The following is a 21686-nucleotide window of genomic DNA, read 5'->3' on the forward strand; positions in this document are numbered from 1 at the left end:
ATACACTCATGCAGACGACTGACACACCCTGGAGATGTCAACCCTGGAAGGATCCAGAGGCCAAGAAATTGAGGGCAGTGGTTAACCGTGACGGGCAATGCGTGGCCAACAGGTCCAGCAGGGAACAGCTCTGCATGAAGGAGGCTGCAGATGTCTGCAGCCACCTGCTGACTCAACCTGAGGCCATATAGGCATTGCTCCTCAGGGGTGTCCAGGAAGCTCAGCCTCTGCCTATATACGCTCTCACATGGGTAGTGTCTCCTGCGCCGTCGGCCATTCTCTGTTGTTCTTCAGATCCTTGTTGTGCACCTCTTTCTTGTGCACCCGCAGATCCCAGAACTGCACAACATGCCTGCCGCGGATGGTGATATGCCTCCTCCTCAGATGTACTCTGGAATGGATCCATTGCACCCTCCATCCTGATCTTGTCGGTTTGGGAGGCTCCAAAATGTAGGTAAATTTGTCTGAACACAAGAATTTTCAGTCTGAATAAAGAAATCTCAATCCAAACACAAAGAACTCCCAGCCAAACGTTCGCCTGAGAGAACTGAGTGACCAACTGCAATACCTGACCTTTTATTGAAATGTGTCAATTACAGGTTTAAAGGGCCAACTGAGCTTCGCCTGCATCTCGCCTCCGTTTCAATGGCCTGTTTCAGAAGCCGTGGGAAACACGATCAGAAGTTACATCCATTTCTGTTGCAGAATCCACAAAAAATGAAGTACCTCAACTGTTTAAATGACCTATATTGCCCCTTTAACAAACCAGCCATCAGCATTAAGTGGGGACGGACTTCTGGGTTTCGGTTGTACGCTCGCATCCAAACGCGCCTGGGTCAAACCCGGAAGTGGGCGCATTGAAGCTGGAATGCGGTCCCGTTTCCAATATCTATTATTTCAACTTCCCACCTGACCACAACCCACCCGTTCTTTGGGGTTAAAATCAAAACAGACACATTCCCTGCTTTAGCTCTTCCTTGGTTACCCATCTTGCAATAGGATTTTTTCTATATTCCAGTGAGTTATGGAGATAGAAATTTAAATCAGCACCATGATAAATTATTAGAACATATTCTTCATGAAGCATTAATTGATGCAGTTCTGAGCACTGAGTGCAGCAGGGCATTAGTCCCAATCCACAAGAATAAATTATCCAAATGAAGGACTGCTTTTGAAAGGCGTTCAAAAAATTTTCACTGCCACATGGAATTATTAATCGTCATTTTTATCTTGTATGATTTTGCACACATTTATACATACTTCAAGAAGCTAGAGGCTATTCCCATCCCATTTCAACCTGGAATAATCCTAATTTCCTGAATGATCATCAAACAGGGTCTATTATTGCCTCACTTCTCACTAATTCCCAGAGCCTGTTCAATGGAAATGTTTTTAACTTGCCCAATTCTGGGATGCCATTCCTCTGGGCTTCCAGTGGTCTCCTGCTGTAATTCTGGCGGGATATTCCTGCTCCTCCTGGCCTCCCTAAGGAAAGTTTTTGACTTATCTTAGAGGGCCTTCCCATCTTCCCTGCCAGGTTTTATTGGGCAGGGCATCCACTCAATAGGCCGTTAAAATGCCATTGGGGTCCTGTCGATTTCATAGAACCCCAATTAGCATATATTAATGAAGTTCCTGCATGAGTCAATTAAGTTGGCAGCGGGCGCGTGTCTAGCAGGAACGGGACGGTAAGCCTTTGCACAGCTATTTTAACTGCGCACCTGCCCTGTTCCCACCGGTGGTGTAGGTTAAAATTCCCCCTAAAAAGTGTTTGAACTGGAGAGACTTGTGGCAATTTGTCATTACAGTGTCATAGAATCACAGAAACCTGCCTAACCCGTTGCAATGGAAATCGCATCATTTTCAATGGCACAGAGCACTCAGGACATATAGAGAAGTTGCCTTGCATGTACAAACACAAGGACAGTTACGGTAGTTAAGCCAGCATGGCAGGAAAAGCCAGGGTAAAGATTCTCTGGCTAGATGTCTTTAACAAAAAAAAAGAGCCAGGACAATATTTAGAATTTTCCCACAGGCAATCAGACCAAAAAAAGTGTGACTCATAAATTATGTCAATATTAGAAGGTTGAGCAAGAAACCAACCCAATATAAACAGGCAATGCCTAAGTGGGAAAGAATCTGAGCTTGTTATTGCAATGCATGACTGTCTTCTGAATCACTGCATCAGGAGCCCGGCCGTGCATGGCTGCTTCCTGATTCATTGCATCAAGGAGCTGAAAAGAGTTGGCTGTCTACTGAATTTGGTTCTTTGGTAGTGACCGAGGCACTATTCAGGGGTTAGAACACTAGGTGATAGTGACTACAGCATGAGAACTTCTATCTAACTTGGGAAACTGCACAGGCACATAGCCAAACCCTAGTATACAACTTTAGGTGCAAACTTAGGTGTTTGTTGATAAAATGGAGAGATGATAAGCAGAGTGCTTTTGATGGTTGTAAGTGTTTTATTTCCTTGGTTACTGAATAATGCTCGATATTTGTTAACTAAATGCACACAGGTGAAGTACACTGATGTGTATTGCAAGAGTGTATGTAAGGGGTTTTCTACTAAAATTAATGCAGGAGACTAAAATGGTATTGTTTTAGCCACACTTGTGGCTAGTTACTATTTTCTATTGGACAAAACTGTTGCAGAAGAGGAGTTTGCGTTAATATTACCTACATAACTGTTGTAGATTATCTGTGTTAATTTAATTAATGATTAAACTTTCAAGGTTCCTTGTCATTTCAACCAGAGTTGCAGGACGTGGGCACCAGATGCATGGACTGCCTAAGACACAATTATAGTTGATATCAAGGGGGTAATTTTAACCCCCAAGAGCAGGTGGGTTGGGCGCAGGTGGGCAGTGAAAATAACAAAACTTCGGAGCGGGACCCCATCCCGGCTCCAAAGCGCCCACTTCCGGATTTTGGATGTGTGCGCAACTGACACTCGGAAGCCAGCGGGTCGATATTTAAAGGGCCAATTAACACCGTTGAACCACTTAAGGCGCTTAAATGTTTGTGTATTGAGCCAGACAAACCGTTTTAACTTTCCCTGAACGTGTCTCCCGTGACCTCTGAAACACGCCATGGAAACGAAGGCGAGTTGCAGCCGACCCTCATTTGGACCTTTAAACTGGTGACTGACACGTGAATAAAAAGTGGGCTTTTGCAGCAGGGCACTCAGTTCTCTCAGACAAACCTTTGGCTGGGAGTTCTTTGTGTTTAGACTGAGAATTCTTGTGTTCAGACAAATTCATCTACATTTTGGACCCCTCAAACTGACAAGATCAGGATGGGTGGTGCAGTGGATCTATTGCACAATGCATCCGAGGAGGAATATCACCATCTGCGGCAGACACGGCGTGCAGTTCTGGGAGTGGCAGGTGCACAATACAGAGGTGCGCCACAAGGGCCTGCAGAAGAGCAGAGAGGGGACCATAGAAGGGCCAAGGTTGCAGATGGCTCTACCCATGGAAGAGTCTACAGAGGCTGAGCTTCCTGGGTCTCTCTGAGGAGCAGTGCATACGCAGACTCAGATTGAGTCGCCAGGTGGTTGCAGAGATCTGCAGGCTCCTTCATGCAGAGCTGCTCCTGGCTGGACCTGGTGGCCACGCGTTGCCCGTTGCAGTTAAAGTCACCACTGCCCTCAATTTCTTCGTCTTCGGATCCTTCCAGGGCGCCACCGGTGACATCTCCAGGATCCCTCAGTCGTCTGCACATAAGTGTATATGACAGGTGATGGATGGCTTGTTTGCAGGGCTTCCGACTATGTCAACTTCCCCCACGACATCAGTCAGACTGAGAGGGCAGCGGGTTTCAACTCTTTGGCTGGCTTCCCACAGATGCAGGCCGTAATTGATTGCACACACGTAGCAATCCGAGGACCTCCACATGAGCCAGGACTGTTCATCAACTGAAAGAGGTTTCACTCCATCAATGCACAGCTGGTTTGCGACCACCAGAAGAGGTTTCTGCAGGTGTGTGCCAGATTCCCTGGCAGCTGCCACGATTCCTTCATTTTGAGCAAGTCCAACATCCCATACCTCTTCCACGCACAATACAGAGTTAAGAGCTGGCTCCTTGGAGACAAGGGATACCCCCTGCTGACGTGACTCATGACACCTGTGAGAGACCCCACCAACAAGGCACAGCAGCAGTACACCAGGTCTGTCATTGAACAAGCCATAGGAATGCTGAAGATGCGCTTCAGGTACCTGGATTGATCTGGGGGAGCCCTTCAGTACTCACCAGCGATGGTGTAGAATAATAGTCGTGTGTTGCGTCCTGCACAACGTTGCTCAACAGAAAAGGTTACAGGTGGACGAGCTCGAATCCGCTCGTGCAGCATCGTTATTTGTTGGCAACATGGAGGGGGTGGGGAACGACGAGAGGGGGGGGGGAATGACCAGGGGGGAGGATGGGGGAGGACGACGGGGGGAGCACGACGAGGGGGGAATGACGAGGGGGAGGGAACGACGGAGGGAACGATGGGGGGAACGACGTGGGGGAGGGAGCGACAAGGGGGAATGATGGGGGGGGCACAACGAGGGGGGAACACGATCGGGAGGGGACAAGACGGGGAAGGAATGATGAGGGGGAAGGAACGGCGAGGGGGGGAATGATGGGAGGGGGTACCAACGAGGGGCGGAAACGACGAGGAAGATGGGGAACTCATCGCCAGAGCAGCGGCGCACATGGCTGCTCGTGATGCCTGGTATTCATTTATATCTAACAGATTCTCATAATGAGATCTGCAAACTGAAGATGAAGAATTACTCAGGCCACCTGGAACAACCACAAACACCAGCCCCCGGTTTGTACAAAACAGTCCTTCAGCCATGCATATAACCAATGTACACGCGCCCAATGGCTGGCATCATGTCTTGGCATTCATGATAAAGCACATGAAAGGGCGCTTTCACAAAAGGGACTCAAGAATGGGCAAGACGTGGCAGTGGTGGTGAGAATTATAACATTTAATGTGCATTAAACAAAAAACAAGTATAAATAAAAAACATGACATTCCGTAAGACACCCCAGTGCATACCCTTGGTGATTACAAAACCTTTGCCTACCTCCTACTACTGCTTCTACTTGGTGCATTCCCTGTGGCTTCAGCAGAAGTAGTGGCAGGTTGCTCAGATTCATGTCCTGACAGCTGAGATGCTCTTGGCCTACGATCTCTGGGTTTTGGAGCCCGTGAGGGCCCCACCAAAGACTGCTCCACCTGCACCTGTGCAAGGGCAGACTGGGCCATCGGGAGAGGAGGCAGCATTGTGGGTACTGGTTGAGGAGGGGCCAATGGGTGAGAGGTGGAAGCGCTTTTGAGTGGAATTCCCACTCTCCATCATCCCTCTCCCGGGCCGGCGCAACATCACTCCCACCACTCTGCTGGACAACAGGCTGGTGAGCAAATGTGCTGCTGTCTAAGGCCACGGATGAAGTTTCTGTCTGCCTGTTTAAGACGGCAGACATATTAGCATCCAGAGTCCACACGGCTGTTGTCATGGCCTGAATGGACTCATTTGAGAGCCATACTTGAAGCTCAATGGAGGCTACTACTCTCTCCATCGCAGACATTCCCACACTTATCTGCGCCACCAATTCACTAATGCTAGAGATGGACTCCTCCATCCTCTCTGTTGTAGTGGAGAGTGTGCGTGGCACGTCATCCAGTGCCTCACAAAGGTGGAGCTGTACCTCGATCATTCTCACTCTCAACGATGTTCCCTGGGGTTCATCATCTGTATCCAGCTGAGCAGAGCTTGGAGAGGAGTGCACCCCTGGCGCGGACTCTCCACAGCTGCCCCTGCCACTAGTGTCTGCTCGTGCACACTTGTGAATGTGGAATCACCAGGTGACAACCCAGCTAAGTGTCTAACAGGGCCCACCGAAGTGCCAGTATCTGTGCTGGTGCAGGGCAGGATGTCATGTGACATTGCACTCTCAGAGGAATTGAGCTCCTCTGAGCAATCACTTTCTTCCATGGCTCCTGCCTCGTCAATCTGTGAAGGTCCTGGAAGTGAACATAAAGCAATATTAAAAAATCATCGCAGAAGTTAGTATGCAATGAGCATACTGAGGTGGGCAACAGATCAATCATTGGCAACACCAATTCGCAATATGTGAGAAGGATGTTAAATTTCGGTCACCAGCCGGGTTGCCAGTCTCACCATCTCTGATGGCCAGGCATTCAACCGGGTGACTTATGTCATCGCCTCCTCCTCTGCATCTGTCAGGGGTACTATTTGTGATGGGCCACCTCCAGTCCTACTTTTGTCCCGTACATTTTGCGCTCTCTTTTCCTACAAGGGGAGAACAAACAGATGTGCGAGTGAGTGAAGGTGACGTGTTCACCCGATGGATGCATTGCTTTGAGCGAGGCTGATAATGAAACAGATCCATCAGAGGGTGACTGTCAGACAGATTCAACACATTGCATCAGGATTGGGGTGAGTGGGAGTGGTGGGTTCACAAATTGGGGGGCGGGGGAAGAGACGGTGAGGAATTGTACAGAAAGTGAAGGTAAGTTGATCATGAGACTTAAGTGGGTGTGAGGAGTGATGTGATGGAGAATGCTTGGCAAGACAGAGTGAGAGGAGGTGTATTGTACACCACAGGATTTAGGTGAATCAGTAACTGTACTCACTTTTCTTGACCTGGTTAGGTCATTAAAGCGCTTTCTGCATTGTACCCATGACCTTGCCACCATGCTCCTGCTGCTCAGCTCCTCTGCCACCTCCAGCCATGCCTTCTTGGTGACAGAAGCAGGTCGCTTCCTCTGGTCAGCCGGGTATAGGACTTCCCTCCTGCTTCTGACACCAGCCAGTAGCAACTCAAGAGAGGAGTCACTAAAATGGGGAGCTTTCTTCGCCCTATGATGCTGCATTTTTCAATTTTCCTCTTTTCTCCTTCAAAATCCATGCTTGAAATGGCCCTTTAAATACTCCAGTTCACAGCACATCATTTGGGTGTGCAGCTTGGAGATGCGAAACCCGGAAGTAAAATTAAGCATCTTCAATTTAGTCATGATTGCTTGAGCTGGCGCACAGAAAAGTTTTCCCGGTTTCCCATGCGACTACTCACCCACCCGCTGACTTCCCGCCATGTTAAAATCATGCTTCAAGAGTTTACAGAAGATAAATCAGTCAGTAATAACATGCAATCTTTTTTTTTACAAATGAGGCCAACTGATAATGTAGTGAAAGATTTGCAGTGAGTTTTATAAGTAAAGTAAGGAGAAAGAACTTGTGTTGATATAGCGCCTTTCATGTCCTCAGGACGCACCAAAGCGCTTTACAGCCAATGAAGTACCTTTGAAGTGTAATCACTATTGTAATGTAGGAAACACAGCAGCTAATTTGCGCAGAGCAAGGTCCCACAAACAGCCATAAGATAGTGACCAGATAATCTGTTTTAAAATAGAAATCTTAACTATAAAATAAACATTCAATCCTCACTAAGGGCATTATTAAAATGACAGTCACTTCCATAAATTATTTTCATGGATTGTCTGTCTGTTATGGTTGGTAAATAAATTAAAAATAAAGAGCAACACTTTGTCATAGTCTACATAATAAGTACAAAAAAGACTTGTGTCAGACTCCTAATAGAAACTCATTCACAACTGACTACAGCTGATTTCGCTTTTCAAAGCCTCTTTTCAATTTTACTAATTATTCATATTAATGTCTTTTGGAAATGCCTTCAAGGCAACGCTGCTTGCGAAAGTCAGCAGTTTATTTTAAGTCATTTAATTTATTGACTGAATAATTCATAACACTTGGGCAAAAGGGCTTTTATATCTTCCTCACTGAAGCATTGCTAGTTAAGCAATATTTTCAATAAATTAGTGAAAAAAATACATGCAATGCCTTCTTGAAAACCCCACAAGCCAGAACATAGTATACAAATAAGACTGCTGAAAATGACTGCTATATTGTAATTAATTTTGCAACTGCTCAAATGTAAAGGCTGCATAAGTCTATTCCACTGACGATGACAGGGCCTTTATCAAATGAAGATTTTATAATACACTTGAACAGCTAGATGGACCTCAGTAAGCAATGAAGCCAAATCAGTATCATAAAATATGCCAGCATCCATGTAAAAATATAGATTAATGTGTTTTCTAACAGGGCAAAAAAAAAAGTACATAGAATCATAGAAGTTTACAACATGGAAACAGGCCCTTCGGCCCAACATGTCCATGTCGCCCAGTTTATACCACTAAGCTAGTCCCAATTGCCTGCACTTGGCCCATATCCCTCTATACCCATCTTACCCATGTAACTGTCCAAATGTTTTTTAAAAGACAAAATTGTACCCGCCTCTACTACTGCCTCCGGCAGCTCGTTCCAGACACTCACCACCCTTTGAGTGAAAAAATTGACCCTCTGGACCCTTTTGTATCTCTCTCCTCTCACCTTAAATCTATGCCCCCTCGTTATAGACTCCCCTACCTTTGGGAAAAGATTTTGACTATCTACCTTATCCATGCCCCTCATTATTTTATAGACTTCTATAAGATCACCCCTAAACCTCCTACTCTCCAGGGAAAAAAGTCCCAGTCTATCCAACCTCTCCCTATAAGTCAAACCATCAAGTCCCGGTAGCATCCTAGTAAATCTTTTCTGCACTCTTTCTAGTTTAATAATATCCTTTCTATAATAGGGTGACCAGAACTGTATACAGTATTCCAAGTGTGGCCTTACTAATGTCCTGTACAACTTCAACAAGACATCCCAACTCCTGTATTCAATGTTCTGACCAATGAAACCAAGCATGTTGAATGCCTTCTTCACCACCCTATCCACCTGTGACTCCACTTTCAAGGAGCTATGAACCTGTACTCCTAGATCTCTTTGTTCTATAACTCTCCCCAACGCCCTACCATTAACGGAGTAGGTCCTGGCCCGATTCGATCTACCAAAATGCATCACCTCACATTTATCTAAATTAAACTCCATCTGCCATTCATCGGCCCACTGGCCCAATTTATCAAGATCCCGTTGCAATCGTAGATAACCTTCTTCACTGTCCACAATGCCACCAATCTTGGTGTCATCTGCAAACTTACTAACCATGCCTCCTAAATTCTCATCCAAATCATTAATATAAATAACAAATAACATCAATCTGACCTAAGTAACACACTGCTTAAGGCCTGTCCGAATGGAATGTATATTTGCCATCAGCTCACGCTTACCTTTCTCCAATGCCATGTATAAATTGCTATGCGGGTAATGTTATGATGCATCTAGTTATGCTTATGCCACTGTCTGCACTGCCGAAAAATTATTAGGACAACATTTCCTAATAAGAGTTTCAAAATTTGTCATGCTTTGTTTTTGCCCCTCACTCCACTTCCGGCACCAGAAATAGAATAAATTTCAAATGTCTAAAACACAGCCTAAGAAATCACAAATCATGTAAAGTAACAATACCACAAGTCAGTGGCAATATATCTGTACCATACAGGCAACTCAACAATAAGTATTTCTTTAGAAGCATATCAAATAAACAATAATATATAACGTAAAATATGCTGAAATAAATAAATATCTTCCATCACTAGTTGCAAACTATCTGTTCATGGTTTTTTTTTACATTCTAAGGGCCTCTTAACCTTCATAAGACCTCTCTTGGCTGAGGTTGCCCAGGTGTCTAACTTCTCCGGGCTATCACGGGATATGGAACAAAGGCAGGTAATGGAGTTGAGGAACATATCAGCCACGATCTAATAGAATGGTAAACAGGCTCGAGGGGCTGAATGGCCTGCTCCTGTTCTTATGTTGCAATGTTCTCATAGTTCAAGGTTGGCAAGACATAAATATTTAAGATCAAATCAAGGGAAAAACTGACAATCTGTCCAGAGGTTTTCTGGATGAAGACAAATGGTGTAACTAGAAATTGTCATACTTCCTTTTATTTATTTTTTGCATGTCCCAAGGACGTGGTTTCACATCGAATACGTGCTATATTACACAGTTCATAATGTGCGTAAGTAAATGCAGTGAGGATCATACATTGTTATACAGTTCTGGTGGATGAGGGGTCTTTGTGACAGGGCAGGGATGATCCATGTTCAAGAATGCTGGGGGATTGTGAGGGGGATGATGACGTGTTGCAATAAGTTACAGCAGCAACAAGGCTTTGTCAGCTTTGTGCAATGTGGGTCTGTCTCCACAATAAGTAGCCCTGAGGCAGGTCTCATTTCAGGGATTTTGGCCCTCAGGAAGGGGGCCCGTATGTCCTGATGTTCCTCCAGCACCATGTGCTGCCTATACATTACTCACTGTGGCTAGAAAATGTCCACGTGTGCTTAGGCCATGAGTTTGTTGTACGTGTTCGACTGTGCCACAAAAATGGGATGCACCTTTTCTTTATTCGTTCATGGGATGTGGGCGTCGCTGGTGAGGCCAGTATTTTTGCCCATCCCTAATTGCCTTTGAGAAGGTGGTGGTGAGCCAACTTCTTGAACCCCTGCAGTCAGTGTGGTGAAGGTTCTCCCACAGTGCTGTTAGGAAGGGAGTTCCAGGATTTTGACCCAGCGACGATGAAGGAACGGCGATATATTTCCAAGCCGGGATGGTGTGTGACTTGGAGGGGAACATGCAGGTGGTGGTGTTGTTCCCACGTGCCTGCTGCTCTTGTCCTTCTAGGTGGTAGAAGTCGCGGGTTTGGGAGATGCTGTCGAAGAAGCCTTGGCGAGTTGCTTCAGTGCATCCTGTGGATGGTACACACTGCAGCCACGGTGCGCCGGTGGTGAAGGGAGTGAATGTTTAGTGTGGTGGATGGGGTGCCAATCAAGCGGGATGTTCACCTGACGAAGGAGGAAGCCTCCGAAAGCTTGTGAATTTAAAATAAAATTGCTGGACTATAACTTGGTGTTGTAAAATTGTTTACAATTGTCAACCCCAGTCCATCACCGGCATCTCCACATCAGATCCCTGAAGGTAACAGGACAGGTAAATAAGGTGGTTAAAAAGGCATACGTGATACTTTCCCTTATTAGCCGAGGCAAAGAATATAAGAGCAGGGAGGTTATGCTAGAACTGTATAAAACACTGGCTAGGCCACAGCTTGATTACTGTGTACAGTTCTGGTCATCGCATTACAGAAAAGATGTGGTTGCACTAGAAAGGGTTTAGAGAAGATTTATGAGGATGTTGCCAGGACTGAAGAATTTTAGCTATGAGGAAAGATTGGATCGGCTGTGGTTGTTCTCTTTGGAACAGAGGAGGCTGAGGAGAAATTTAATTGAGGTATAAAAAATTATGAGGGGCCTAGATAGAGTGGATAGGAAGGACCTATTTCCCTTAACAGAAAGGTCAATAACCAGGGGGGATGGATTTAAAGTGATTGGTAGAAAGATTAGAGGGGAGTTGAGGAGAAATGTTTTCACCCAGAGGGTGATAGGGGTCTGGAACTCACTGCTTGAAAGGGTAGTAGAGGCAGGAACCCTCATGCATTTAAAGGGTACTTGGATGTGCACTTGAGGTGCCGTAACCTACAAAGCTACAGACCAAGAGTTGGAAGTGGGATTCGGCTGGATAGCTCTTTTTCGGCCGGCACAGACATGATGGTCCGAATGGCCACCTTCTGTGCCGTAAATTTCTATGATTCTAAGGGGCTTGAAGGTTCTGAATGAAAGTACCTGCTGTCAGTGTAGATGGTGACAAATACTGTCAGATCCCAAGTTAGTGCCCCTCCTTAACCAGTGTGTAATATGAAGAGTTAGGTATATAACTCTTAATTTTAAGAGGATAATGTGTTGGTGCTCAAGGAAGAAAAGGGAGCATGGCTGTTTATTTTGTCTCTCATTGTTGGCACATTGAACATTTATGACACTAATCTGTGAATGAGAGGTTTGGCAATCAGTGCCAGTGTCACCTCCTTCCACATGGCCCTAGACATTTTTTTTTTTTGCAGCTTCCTCTCACGGAGACGATTCACTGAATCTCCTTAAGGAGGGTTTGAAAGTCACAGAATCACAGAATGGTTACAGCACAGAAGAAGGGGGCCATTCGGCCCATCGAGCCTGTGCCAGCTCTTTATAAGAGCAATCCAGTTAGTCCCAGTCCCTCGCTCTTTCCCCGTAGCCCTGCAAATTTTTTTCCCTTCAAGTATTTATCTAATTTTTTTTTTTTTTTTTTAAGAGCTACGATTGAATCTGCTTCCACCACCCTTTCAGGCAGCGCATTCCAGATCATAACCATTCGCTGCGTAAAAGTTTTTCCTCATGTCGCCTTTGGTTCTTTTGCCAATCACCTTAAATCTGGTTCTCGACCCTTCCGCCAACAGGAACAGTTTCTCTTTACTTTATCTAAACCCTTCATGACTTTGAACACTTCTATCAAATCTCCTCTTAACCGTAATTGCTCTCCAGTCTATCCACATAACTGAAGTCACTCATCCCTGGAACCATTCCAGTAAATCTTTTCTGCATCCTCTCTCTGGCCTTCACATTCCTCCTTAAGTGCAGTGCCCAGAATTGCACACAATATACCCCAGTTGTGGCCAAACAATGTTTTATAAAGGTTCAACATTTGCTTTTGTACTCTGCCTCCATTTATAAAGCACAGGATCCTGTATGCTTTTTTAAACCACTTTCTGAACCCGTCCTACCACCGTCAAAAATTTGTGTACATATACCCCCAAGTCTGTCTGTTCCTGCACCCATTTTAGAATTGTACCATTTAGTTTATATTGCCTCTCCTCGTTCTTCCTGCCAAAATGTATCACTTCACACTTTTCTGCATTAAATGTCATCTGTCATGTGTCCGCCCATTCCACCAGCCTGTCTATGTCCTCTTGAAGTCTATTACTATCCTCCTCACTGTTCACTACACTTCCCACCACCACTGTATACCTTCCTCCAGTCCAAAAAACCAACCGTTCACCACTACTCTGTTTCCTGTCACTTAGCCAATTTTGTTTCCATGCTGCCACTGCCCTTTTTATTCCATGGGTTTTAATTTTGCTGACAAGCCTATTATGTGGCACTTTATCTTTTGAAAGTCCATATACATAACATCAACTGCATTGCCCTCATCAACTCTCCCTGTTATCTCATCAAAAGACTCAATCAAGTTAGTTAAAAACTATTAATTTTGTCCTGGATTATTGTTTCTAAAAGCTTTCCCACCACCGAGGTTAACAGCCTGTAGTTGCAGGATTTATCCTTACACCCTTTTTGAACAGGAGTGTAACATTTGCAATTCTCTAGTCCTCTGGCACCACCCTCATATCTAAGGAGGATTGGAAGATAATGGCCAGCACCTCTCCAATTTCCACCCTAACTTCCCTCAGCAACCTAGGATGCATCCCATCCACACCGGGTGACTTACCTAATTTAAGTACAGCCAGCCTTTCTAGTACTTCTATCAATTTTTAAGCCCATCCAATATCTCAACTACATCCCCTTTTATTGTGTCTTTGGTAGCATCTTCTTCCTTGGTAAAGACAGATGCAAAGTACTCATTCAGCTATCCCCTCCGACTCCATGCATAGATCTCCTTTTTGGATCCCAAATCGGCCCCAACCCTCCTCTTACTACCAGTTTACTATTTGCATGCCTATAGAAGACTTTTGGATTCCCTATTATGTAAACCGCCAGTCTATTCTCATACTTGCTCTTTGCCCCTCATGTTTCCTTTTTCACTTCTCTGTACTTTTTATATTCAGCCTGGTTCTCACTTGAATTATCAACCTGACAGCTGTCATATGCCCATTTTTTCTACTTCATTTTACTCTATCGCCTTCGTCACCCAGGGAGCTTAGGCTTTGGTGGCCCTAGCTTTCCCCCTTTTGGAAATGTACCCAAACCATCTCCTCTTTAAAGGCCACCTATTGTTCAATTAGTTTTGCCTGCCAATCTTTGATTCCAATTTACCCGGGCCAGATCTGTTCTCAACCCACTGAAATTGGTCCTCCTACAATTAAGTATTTTTACTCCAGATTGCTCCTTGTCCTTTTCTAAAACTAATCTAAACCTTGTGATTCTATGATCACTGTTCTCTAAATATTCACCCACTGACACTTGCTCCACCTCATTCCTCAGAATCAGATCCAGCAATGCCTCCTATCTCATTGGACAGGAAACATACTGATCAAGAAAGTTCTCCTGAACACACTTCAAAAATTCCTCCCCCTCTTTGCCCTTTACACTATTACTACCCCAGTCTATATTAGGATAGTTGAAGTCCCCCATTATCACCATTCTATAGTTCCTGCACCTCTCTCTAATTTCCTGTAAATTTGCTCATCTATATCCTCCCCACTAGGTGGCTTATAGAATATACCCAGTAGTGTAATGGCACCTCTATTGTTTCTTAACTCTAACCAGATAGACTCTCTGCAATATTCTCCTTAATCAATACCACCACCACCCCCTCCCCATTCCTTTTTTTCCTTCCCTTTCTTTCCTGAACACCTTGTATCCAGGAATCTTTAGTACCCAATCCTGCCCTTTTTTGAGTCAGGTCTCCGTAATCGCCACTACATCATGATCCCATGTGGCTATTTGTACTTCCAGTTCACCAACCTTATTTACCAGACTTCAAGGTTTTACACATATGCACTCTAAACCTATCAGACATTTTTTCTCGTATTCTCTCAGTCTGATCCCACCTAATTCTGTGCTATTTCTTACTCTTAGTGCTATCTGTCTCTCCCAATCCCTTGTGTACCTTGTTTCTCCTTTCTGATGTTACATGTTGGTCCCCATCCCCCTGCCAAATTAGTTTAAACCTTCCCCTACAGCATTAGTGAAGTCCCCGCAAGGACATTGGTCCCAACTCTGTTGAGGTGAAACCCGTCCATCTTGAACAGGTCCCCCCGCCCCAAAAATCTGAAGCCCTCCCTCCTGCGCCATGTCGCTAGTCACACACTGACCTGCCTTATCTTCCTATTTCTGTACTCACTAGCACATGACACTGGGAGTAATCCAGAGATTACTACCTTTGACATCCTGCTTTTTAAACTTCCTCCTTAGCTTCTAAATTTCTAGCCACAGGACCTCAGCCCTTTTCTTTCCTATGTTATTGGTACCCACATGGACTACAACTTCTGGCTGTTCCCCTTTCCCCCACAGAAAGTTCTGCACCCTTTCCATGATGTCCTTTACCCTGGCACCAGGGAGGCAACACAAGGTGCGGGACTCACATCAACAGTCACAAAAACACCTGTCTGTTCCCTTATCAAATCCCCTATGACTACTGCATTTCTACACTTCACTGTGCCCCTCTGTGCAGTCCTTTGCCCCATGGTGCCATGCTCAGGACTACACTCCTTCAAGGTGTCATCACCCTCAATGGTATTCAATGCTGAATACCGGTTTGAGTTCCACACACCCAGAAGATTCCTGCACTGCCTGCCTCTTCCTACCCTTTCGGATGGCCAACCACTTGTTATCCTGAACTCTGTGGCTACACGGTGAGCATCTCCTGGAATGGACGATCCAGGAAACCTTCAGCCTCTGATATGCTCTGCAGTGACTCCAGCTGCCCCTTAAGCTCAGAAACCCTCAGCTTAAACTCAAGCAACTAGAGGCATTTCCTGCACACATGAAGCATCCTGAGGTTCCCACATGGCACAGGAATTGCAGGCAATGGGTCTCAGCTGCCCATCCATTATATTTAGAAATCTTTTTTTCTAAACTCCCTCTAGATACTCAATTATTAATTTACTTACCCCAATTAACCTACCCTGTTATTCTAACCTCGCAAAGCCACTGTCCACTGTCCACTGTCCACCCCTCACCCCTCACCCCTCACCCCTCCCGCCTCTACGCCTCTACGCCTAATTCTCAAGTTCCCACTCCATTCACAATGGTCTCTGTGCTTCAGCCAATAATCTTCTTCTTTATACACCTTTTGAGAACAACAGTTACAATTGCTCAATCAGCTTGCAGCTCACAGTAATTATCCTCTATTCAGGCAATCACTTACAGCTGATTGACTGTTAACTGCTAACTGCCAATGACTTGCAGTTTCTGTTAACAGTTACCTAACTTGCAGGTTCTTTTAAAGTTTTAAAGTTCTACGTTAAATTTTAAATAAATTTTAATTTCAATTCACCCACAACTTTAACAGAGTCCCTCTCTCACCAAATTCTCAAGTTCCCACGGTTCACAATCCACTCTGTTCACCACGCTCTGTTGTTTTGAACTGTATGCTCTTTTATAAATCTTTGCAATGTCCTTATCCTTTCTTTATCTGATCCTTCAGTGGAAGATATTCTTGAAAAGTGGGACAAAATTATACATGAGTCATCCAATGCACCTACCTAATTTATTCAGCCAAGCACTTTCTTACTTACCTGCTGCTCCTCCACCTTTTGCTGCAATCTTCATCTTAGCTTTTAAAGATTGCACTCTAATTTCCAATCACCCTTAGCACAGCACTCCCACCTTATATGGGATTTCTGCTAGAGAACCACCAATTATGGTGGGGTTAGTCTACAGAACGTAGAATCATAGAACCTTGCAGCACAGAAGGAAGCCATTCGGCCTATCTTTGAAAGAGCTGTTGAATTTAGTCCCACGCCCCAGCTTTTTCCCCAGAACCCTGCAAATTAGTCCTCTTCAAGTACATGTCCAATTGCCTCTTGAAAGTTCCTATGGAATCTGTTTCCACCGCCCTTTCAGGTAGTGCATTCAGATCTTAACAACCCTCTATGTAAAAAAACTTCTCATTTCCCCTCGAGTTCTTTTGTCAATTATTTTAAATCTATCACCTCTGGTTACCGATCCACTTGCCAGAGGAAGCAGTTTCTCCCTATCTGCTCTATCAAAATCCCTCATAATTTTGAATACCTCTATTAAATCTCCCTTAACCTTCTCCGGTCTAAGGAGAACAATCTCAGCTTCTCCAATCTCTCCAAATAACTGAAGTCCCACATCCCTGACAATATCCTGGTAAATCTCCTTTCTACCTTCTCCAAGACCTTCTCCACTTTCTAAAGTGTGGTGCCCAGAATTGTACACAATGCTCCAGCTGAGGCCTCACCAGTGATTTGTAAAGGTTTAGCATAACTTCTTTGTTTTTGTTTTCAATGTCCCTATTTACAAGGCCAAGTATCCCATATGCTTTCTTAACCACCGTACCAACTTGCCTTGCCACCTTCAAAGATTTGTGAATATGCACCCCCAGGTCCCTCTGCTCTTACACCCCCCTCAAAATAGTACCATTTAGATTATACTGCCTCTCCATGTTGTTCCGCCCAAAGTGCATCACTTCACACTTATCTGCATTAAATTGCATCTGCCATGTGTCTGCCCATTTCACCAGCCTGTCTTTGTCCTCCTGAAGTCTGTTACTTTCCTCCTCACTATTTACTACGTTGCCAAGTTTTGTATCATCCAAAAACTTCAAAATTGTACTCCCTATACCCAAGTCCAGGTCATTTATGTATAACAAGAAAACCAATATCGATTCCTAGGGGACCCCACTGATTACTTCTCTCCAGTCAGAAAAACATCCAATCAGCACTACTCTCTGCCTCCTATCCCTTAGTTAATTACATGCCCAAGTTACCAGCGTCCCTTTAATCCCATGTGCTTCTATTTTCCGAATAAGTCTGTTATGTGGTACTTTATCAAATGCTTTTTGGAAGTCCATATATACAACATCTACTACACTACCTTCATCAACCCTCTCTGTTACTTCATCAAAGAACTCAATCAGGCTAGTTAGACACGATTTGCCTTTAACAAATCCGTGCTGGCTGTCCATTATTAACCCATGCTTCTCCAAGTGAGAATTAATTTTGTTCTTGACAATGGTCGCTTTGGTGATATCAAGTCTCAACTCATTGGTGCAAATCTGCAACAATTCGCCATGTGGAATTTCAGGCCCCTGTATTTGGTGCAATACATGGAATTAAGTCTGAAGTAGTGTTCCAGATCTACCTTTTCTACACCATTTACTATCATGTATCTCCATAAAGTCACATCAGTTGCCTCCTCTTCATAAGAACATAAGAAATAGGAGCAAGAGTAGGCCATACGGCCCCTCGAGCCTGCTCTGCCATTCAATGAGATCATGGTTGATCTTCTACCTCAACTCCACTTTCCCACCTTATCCCCATATCCTTTGATTCCCTTAGTGTCCAAAAAAAGGCTGAACGGTCAAACCTTTTCCAGTCTTTCCTCATTACTCAGTGCTCTGACAGTGGGGTTAGTTTTGTAGCTCTTCTTTGAACTGCCACTAGGGCTTCATTGTCTCTATTCAAGAATTCAAGGTGTGGTCTGATCAAAACACTGTAGGGTTTGAGCATGACTTCCTCTTGTACCCTACCTTTTTGGCTATATAGTTCAGTAATTCTATTTGCTTTGTTAATTTTTGTTCCGCAGTGATTGGACATGTTGAGCATCAATTCTACTAAAGCCCCTAGATGTCTTTCAAGTATTAGCTATTTTATTTATTTATAATTTATTGAATAATTATGACCCCCTTTTTTCTTCCTATGTGCAGTACTTTACACTTTTTCACTTTAAAATTCACCTACAAATTTTATCTAATTCATTTTGTAGTTCCTGAGCTTCTCCTTCAGATTTGGTGATCCCTCCTAATTTGGTATCATATGTGAATTTGTCCAGCTTACATTGAGTTTCTGAATCCAAGTTATTATTGTAAATTAGAAAACAGAATGAGTCTCAACACTCATCCTCATTCAGCACTTCCCTCCCAACCCAAAATAACTCTAACAAGTACCCGCTACTTCCTACCATTTAGCTAATTTCTCATCCATTCCCAAGTTTTACCTCACCATTTTAAGTTTAAGTGATTGCCATTTGTGCAATTAGCTTTTGTGCTATTTGTCAAATGCCTTTTGGGGGATAGGGCACATGATGTCATAGGGCTTTCCATAGTGACTGGAATACCACTTCCATAAAAAGGTCAAGGAGATTGATCAAGCATGATCTTCCCCTTCTGAATTCATGCAGACTGCTGTTTCCTACATTGCGATCATGCAGGTAATCCACAAGTTTACTCCTGATAAACTATTCCATTAGTTTAGCCTGTGTTGACAATTCAGAACACATCGGTTTCATCACCACTGTGCTTTTCAACATGGCAATCACAGAGAAACAGTAATACTCCTTTGATTTTTCTGCTTCATCCCATAATAAAATAAAAACTACATTGATAACATATATTAATACTTCCAATATGATTATTATCTGGAATGCACTACCTGAAAGGGTGGTGGAAACAGATTCAGTAGTAACTTTCAAAAGAGAATTGGATAAATACTTGAAAGGAAAAAAATTACAGGGCTATGGGGAAAGAGCAGGGGAGTGGGACTAATTGGATAGCTCTTTCAAAGAGCCAGCACAGGCACGATGGGCCAAATGACCTCATTCTGCGCTGTAACATACTGTGATACATTGAATATTTAAAGCAGAAGAATAACTAACAAAATAACTGACATAATCACAGCAAATGAATCGTCTTTCTAACAGTGTTAGATTATAAATTCTCTTCAATTCTGTATAAGTAAAACACAACAGATTAAATCCGTACATGCTCTCACAGAATTTGGTAAGGGTGCTGGGTTTTTCCTGGTTCCTTCGCTGCCGAAACCAACGCTGAATTGTGCGGACATCCCAATCCAGTTGTTTGGAAAGTCCTTCCAGTCTCTTTTCATCCGGATGCTAAAGAGAAAAAAAGGAAATCAGCCAACTAAGAACTTCTTCTTCAACAACAACAACTTACATTTATATAGCACCTTTAACATAGAACATCCCAAAGTGCTTCACGGAGATGTCATAAAAAAATGGACACTGAGACAAAGAAGGAGATGTAAGAAGGGTTTGGTCAAGGAGGTGGGTTTTAATCAAGGCCTTAAAGGAGGAGAGGGAGGTGGAGAGATTTATGGAATTCCAGAGTATGCTTTCTTCATGGTCCCAATTTCATAGAATAGAATCATAGAAAATTTACGGCACAGAAGGCGGCCATTCGGCCCCTCGTGTCCACGCTGGCAATTATTATTTCTTGAAATAATAATTAGACAGAAGGTTGAGGACATTGAAAGGTTTGTCTTGTATCATAAGTTGTGAAAGTCATAACAAGCAATATGAACAGTTTAACAGACCCAATAATACTGATGCAATGTAGGGTGGAACGGTTGATTTTGTTGTCACTAGTAGATCTTCCATTGCATTGCGCATAGGTAGTCTGGGGCCTGGAGCCTGGTTACTGATGGTTACTGAGTCCCAATCTCAGGTCCCTCACTGTTGTCCTTCACTGATCAACTACTGCTAGTCCTTGACTTTAGTGCTCACTCTCTGTTGCTGTAAATGTATACAACTACTTAACATTGTTGGTAGATCTCCCATAGCATTGCTCGGGGTAGTCAAAGAAAGCCAGCATGGCTTTGTGGTGGGTAGGTCTAATCTAGTAAAAATTTTTGAGGAGATAACTAGCATGGTGGACAGGACGTGTCTATGGATGTTGTCTATATGGACTTCCAGAAGGCATTTTATAAGGTTCCACACAGGCGATTATAAGTAAAAATGAGAGTGCATGGAATTGGAGGTAACCTTGTGGCATGGGTTGGTAATTGGTTGGGAGATAGGACACATAGAGTAGTGATAAAGAGAATATTCTCTGATTGGCGGGATGTGACAAGTGGTGTTCACAGAATGAAACAGCACAGAAGGAGGCCATTCGCCCCATCATGCCTGTGCCAGCTCTTTGAAAGAGCTATCCAATTAGTCCCATTCCCATGCCCTTGCCTCATAGCCCTGCAAATTTTTCCCCTCAAGTATTTACCCAATCCCCTTTTGAAAGTTACTACTGAATCAGCTTCTACCACCATATCAGGCAGTGCATTCCAGATCATTACAACTCGCTGCATAAAAACATTTCTCCTAACCTCGCCTATGGTTCTTTTGCCAATTACTTTAAATCTGTGTCCTCTGGTTACTGACCCTTTTGCCACTGGAAACAGTTTCTCCTTATTTACTCTATCAAAACCCTTCATGATTTGAACAACTCTATTAAATCTCCCCTTAACCTTCTCTGCTGTAAGGAGAACATGTAACTGAAGTCCTGCATCCCTGGTACCATTCTAGTAAATCTCTTCTGCACCTTTTCTAAGGCCTTAACATCCTTCTTAAATGTGATGCCCAGAATTGGACACAATACTCCAGCTGGAGCCTAACCAGTGATTTATAAAGGTTTAGCATAACTTCCTTGCTTTTGTACTCTACGCCTCTGTTTGTAAAGCCAAGGATCCCATATGCTTTTTTAACAGCCTTCTCAACTTATCGTGCCACCTTCAAAGATTTGTTTACATACACCACCAGGTCGCTCTGTTCCTGCACCCCCTTTAAAATTGTACCATTTAGTTTAATTGTGTGTTAACTTGCACCTGCCATGTGGTCTGCCCATTTCACCAGATCGTCTATGTCCTCCTGAAGTCTGTTACTATCCTCCACATTGTTTATTACATTTCCGAGTTTCGAGTCATCTGCAATTTTGAAATTGTGCCCTGTATACCCAAGTCCAGGTCATTAATACATATTAATGTTCCACAGGGATCTATTATGGGGCCTTAGTTTTTTACTATATTTATCAATGACTTAGATGAAGGAATAGAAAGTCATATATCCAAGTTTGCTGATGACATTAAGTTAGGTGGCACAGTAAGTAGTGTAGATGGAAAAG

The 21686-nt window shown here is 43.8% G+C and overlaps 1 protein-coding gene across 3 annotated transcripts in view; it reads right to left on the bottom strand.

Annotated features, from left to right (window-relative positions):
- The window catches only part of cers6 (ceramide synthase 6), a 242872-nt gene that overhangs the window by 125266 nt on the left and 95920 nt on the right, over window positions 1–21686 (bottom strand). For all 3 annotated transcript variants that reach the window (XM_067987341.1, XM_067987340.1, XM_067987339.1), the window contains exon 3: window positions 19539–19669. In XM_067987341.1, the coding sequence (XP_067843442.1) occupies window positions 19539–19669 (131 nt within the window). The remainder of the gene's footprint in view (window positions 1–19538; window positions 19670–21686) is intronic.

This window comes from Heptranchias perlo, chromosome 7, assembly GCF_035084215.1.
Source record: "Heptranchias perlo isolate sHepPer1 chromosome 7, sHepPer1.hap1, whole genome shotgun sequence".
In the NCBI taxonomy this organism is placed as follows: Eukaryota; Metazoa; Chordata; class Chondrichthyes; order Hexanchiformes; family Hexanchidae; genus Heptranchias; species Heptranchias perlo.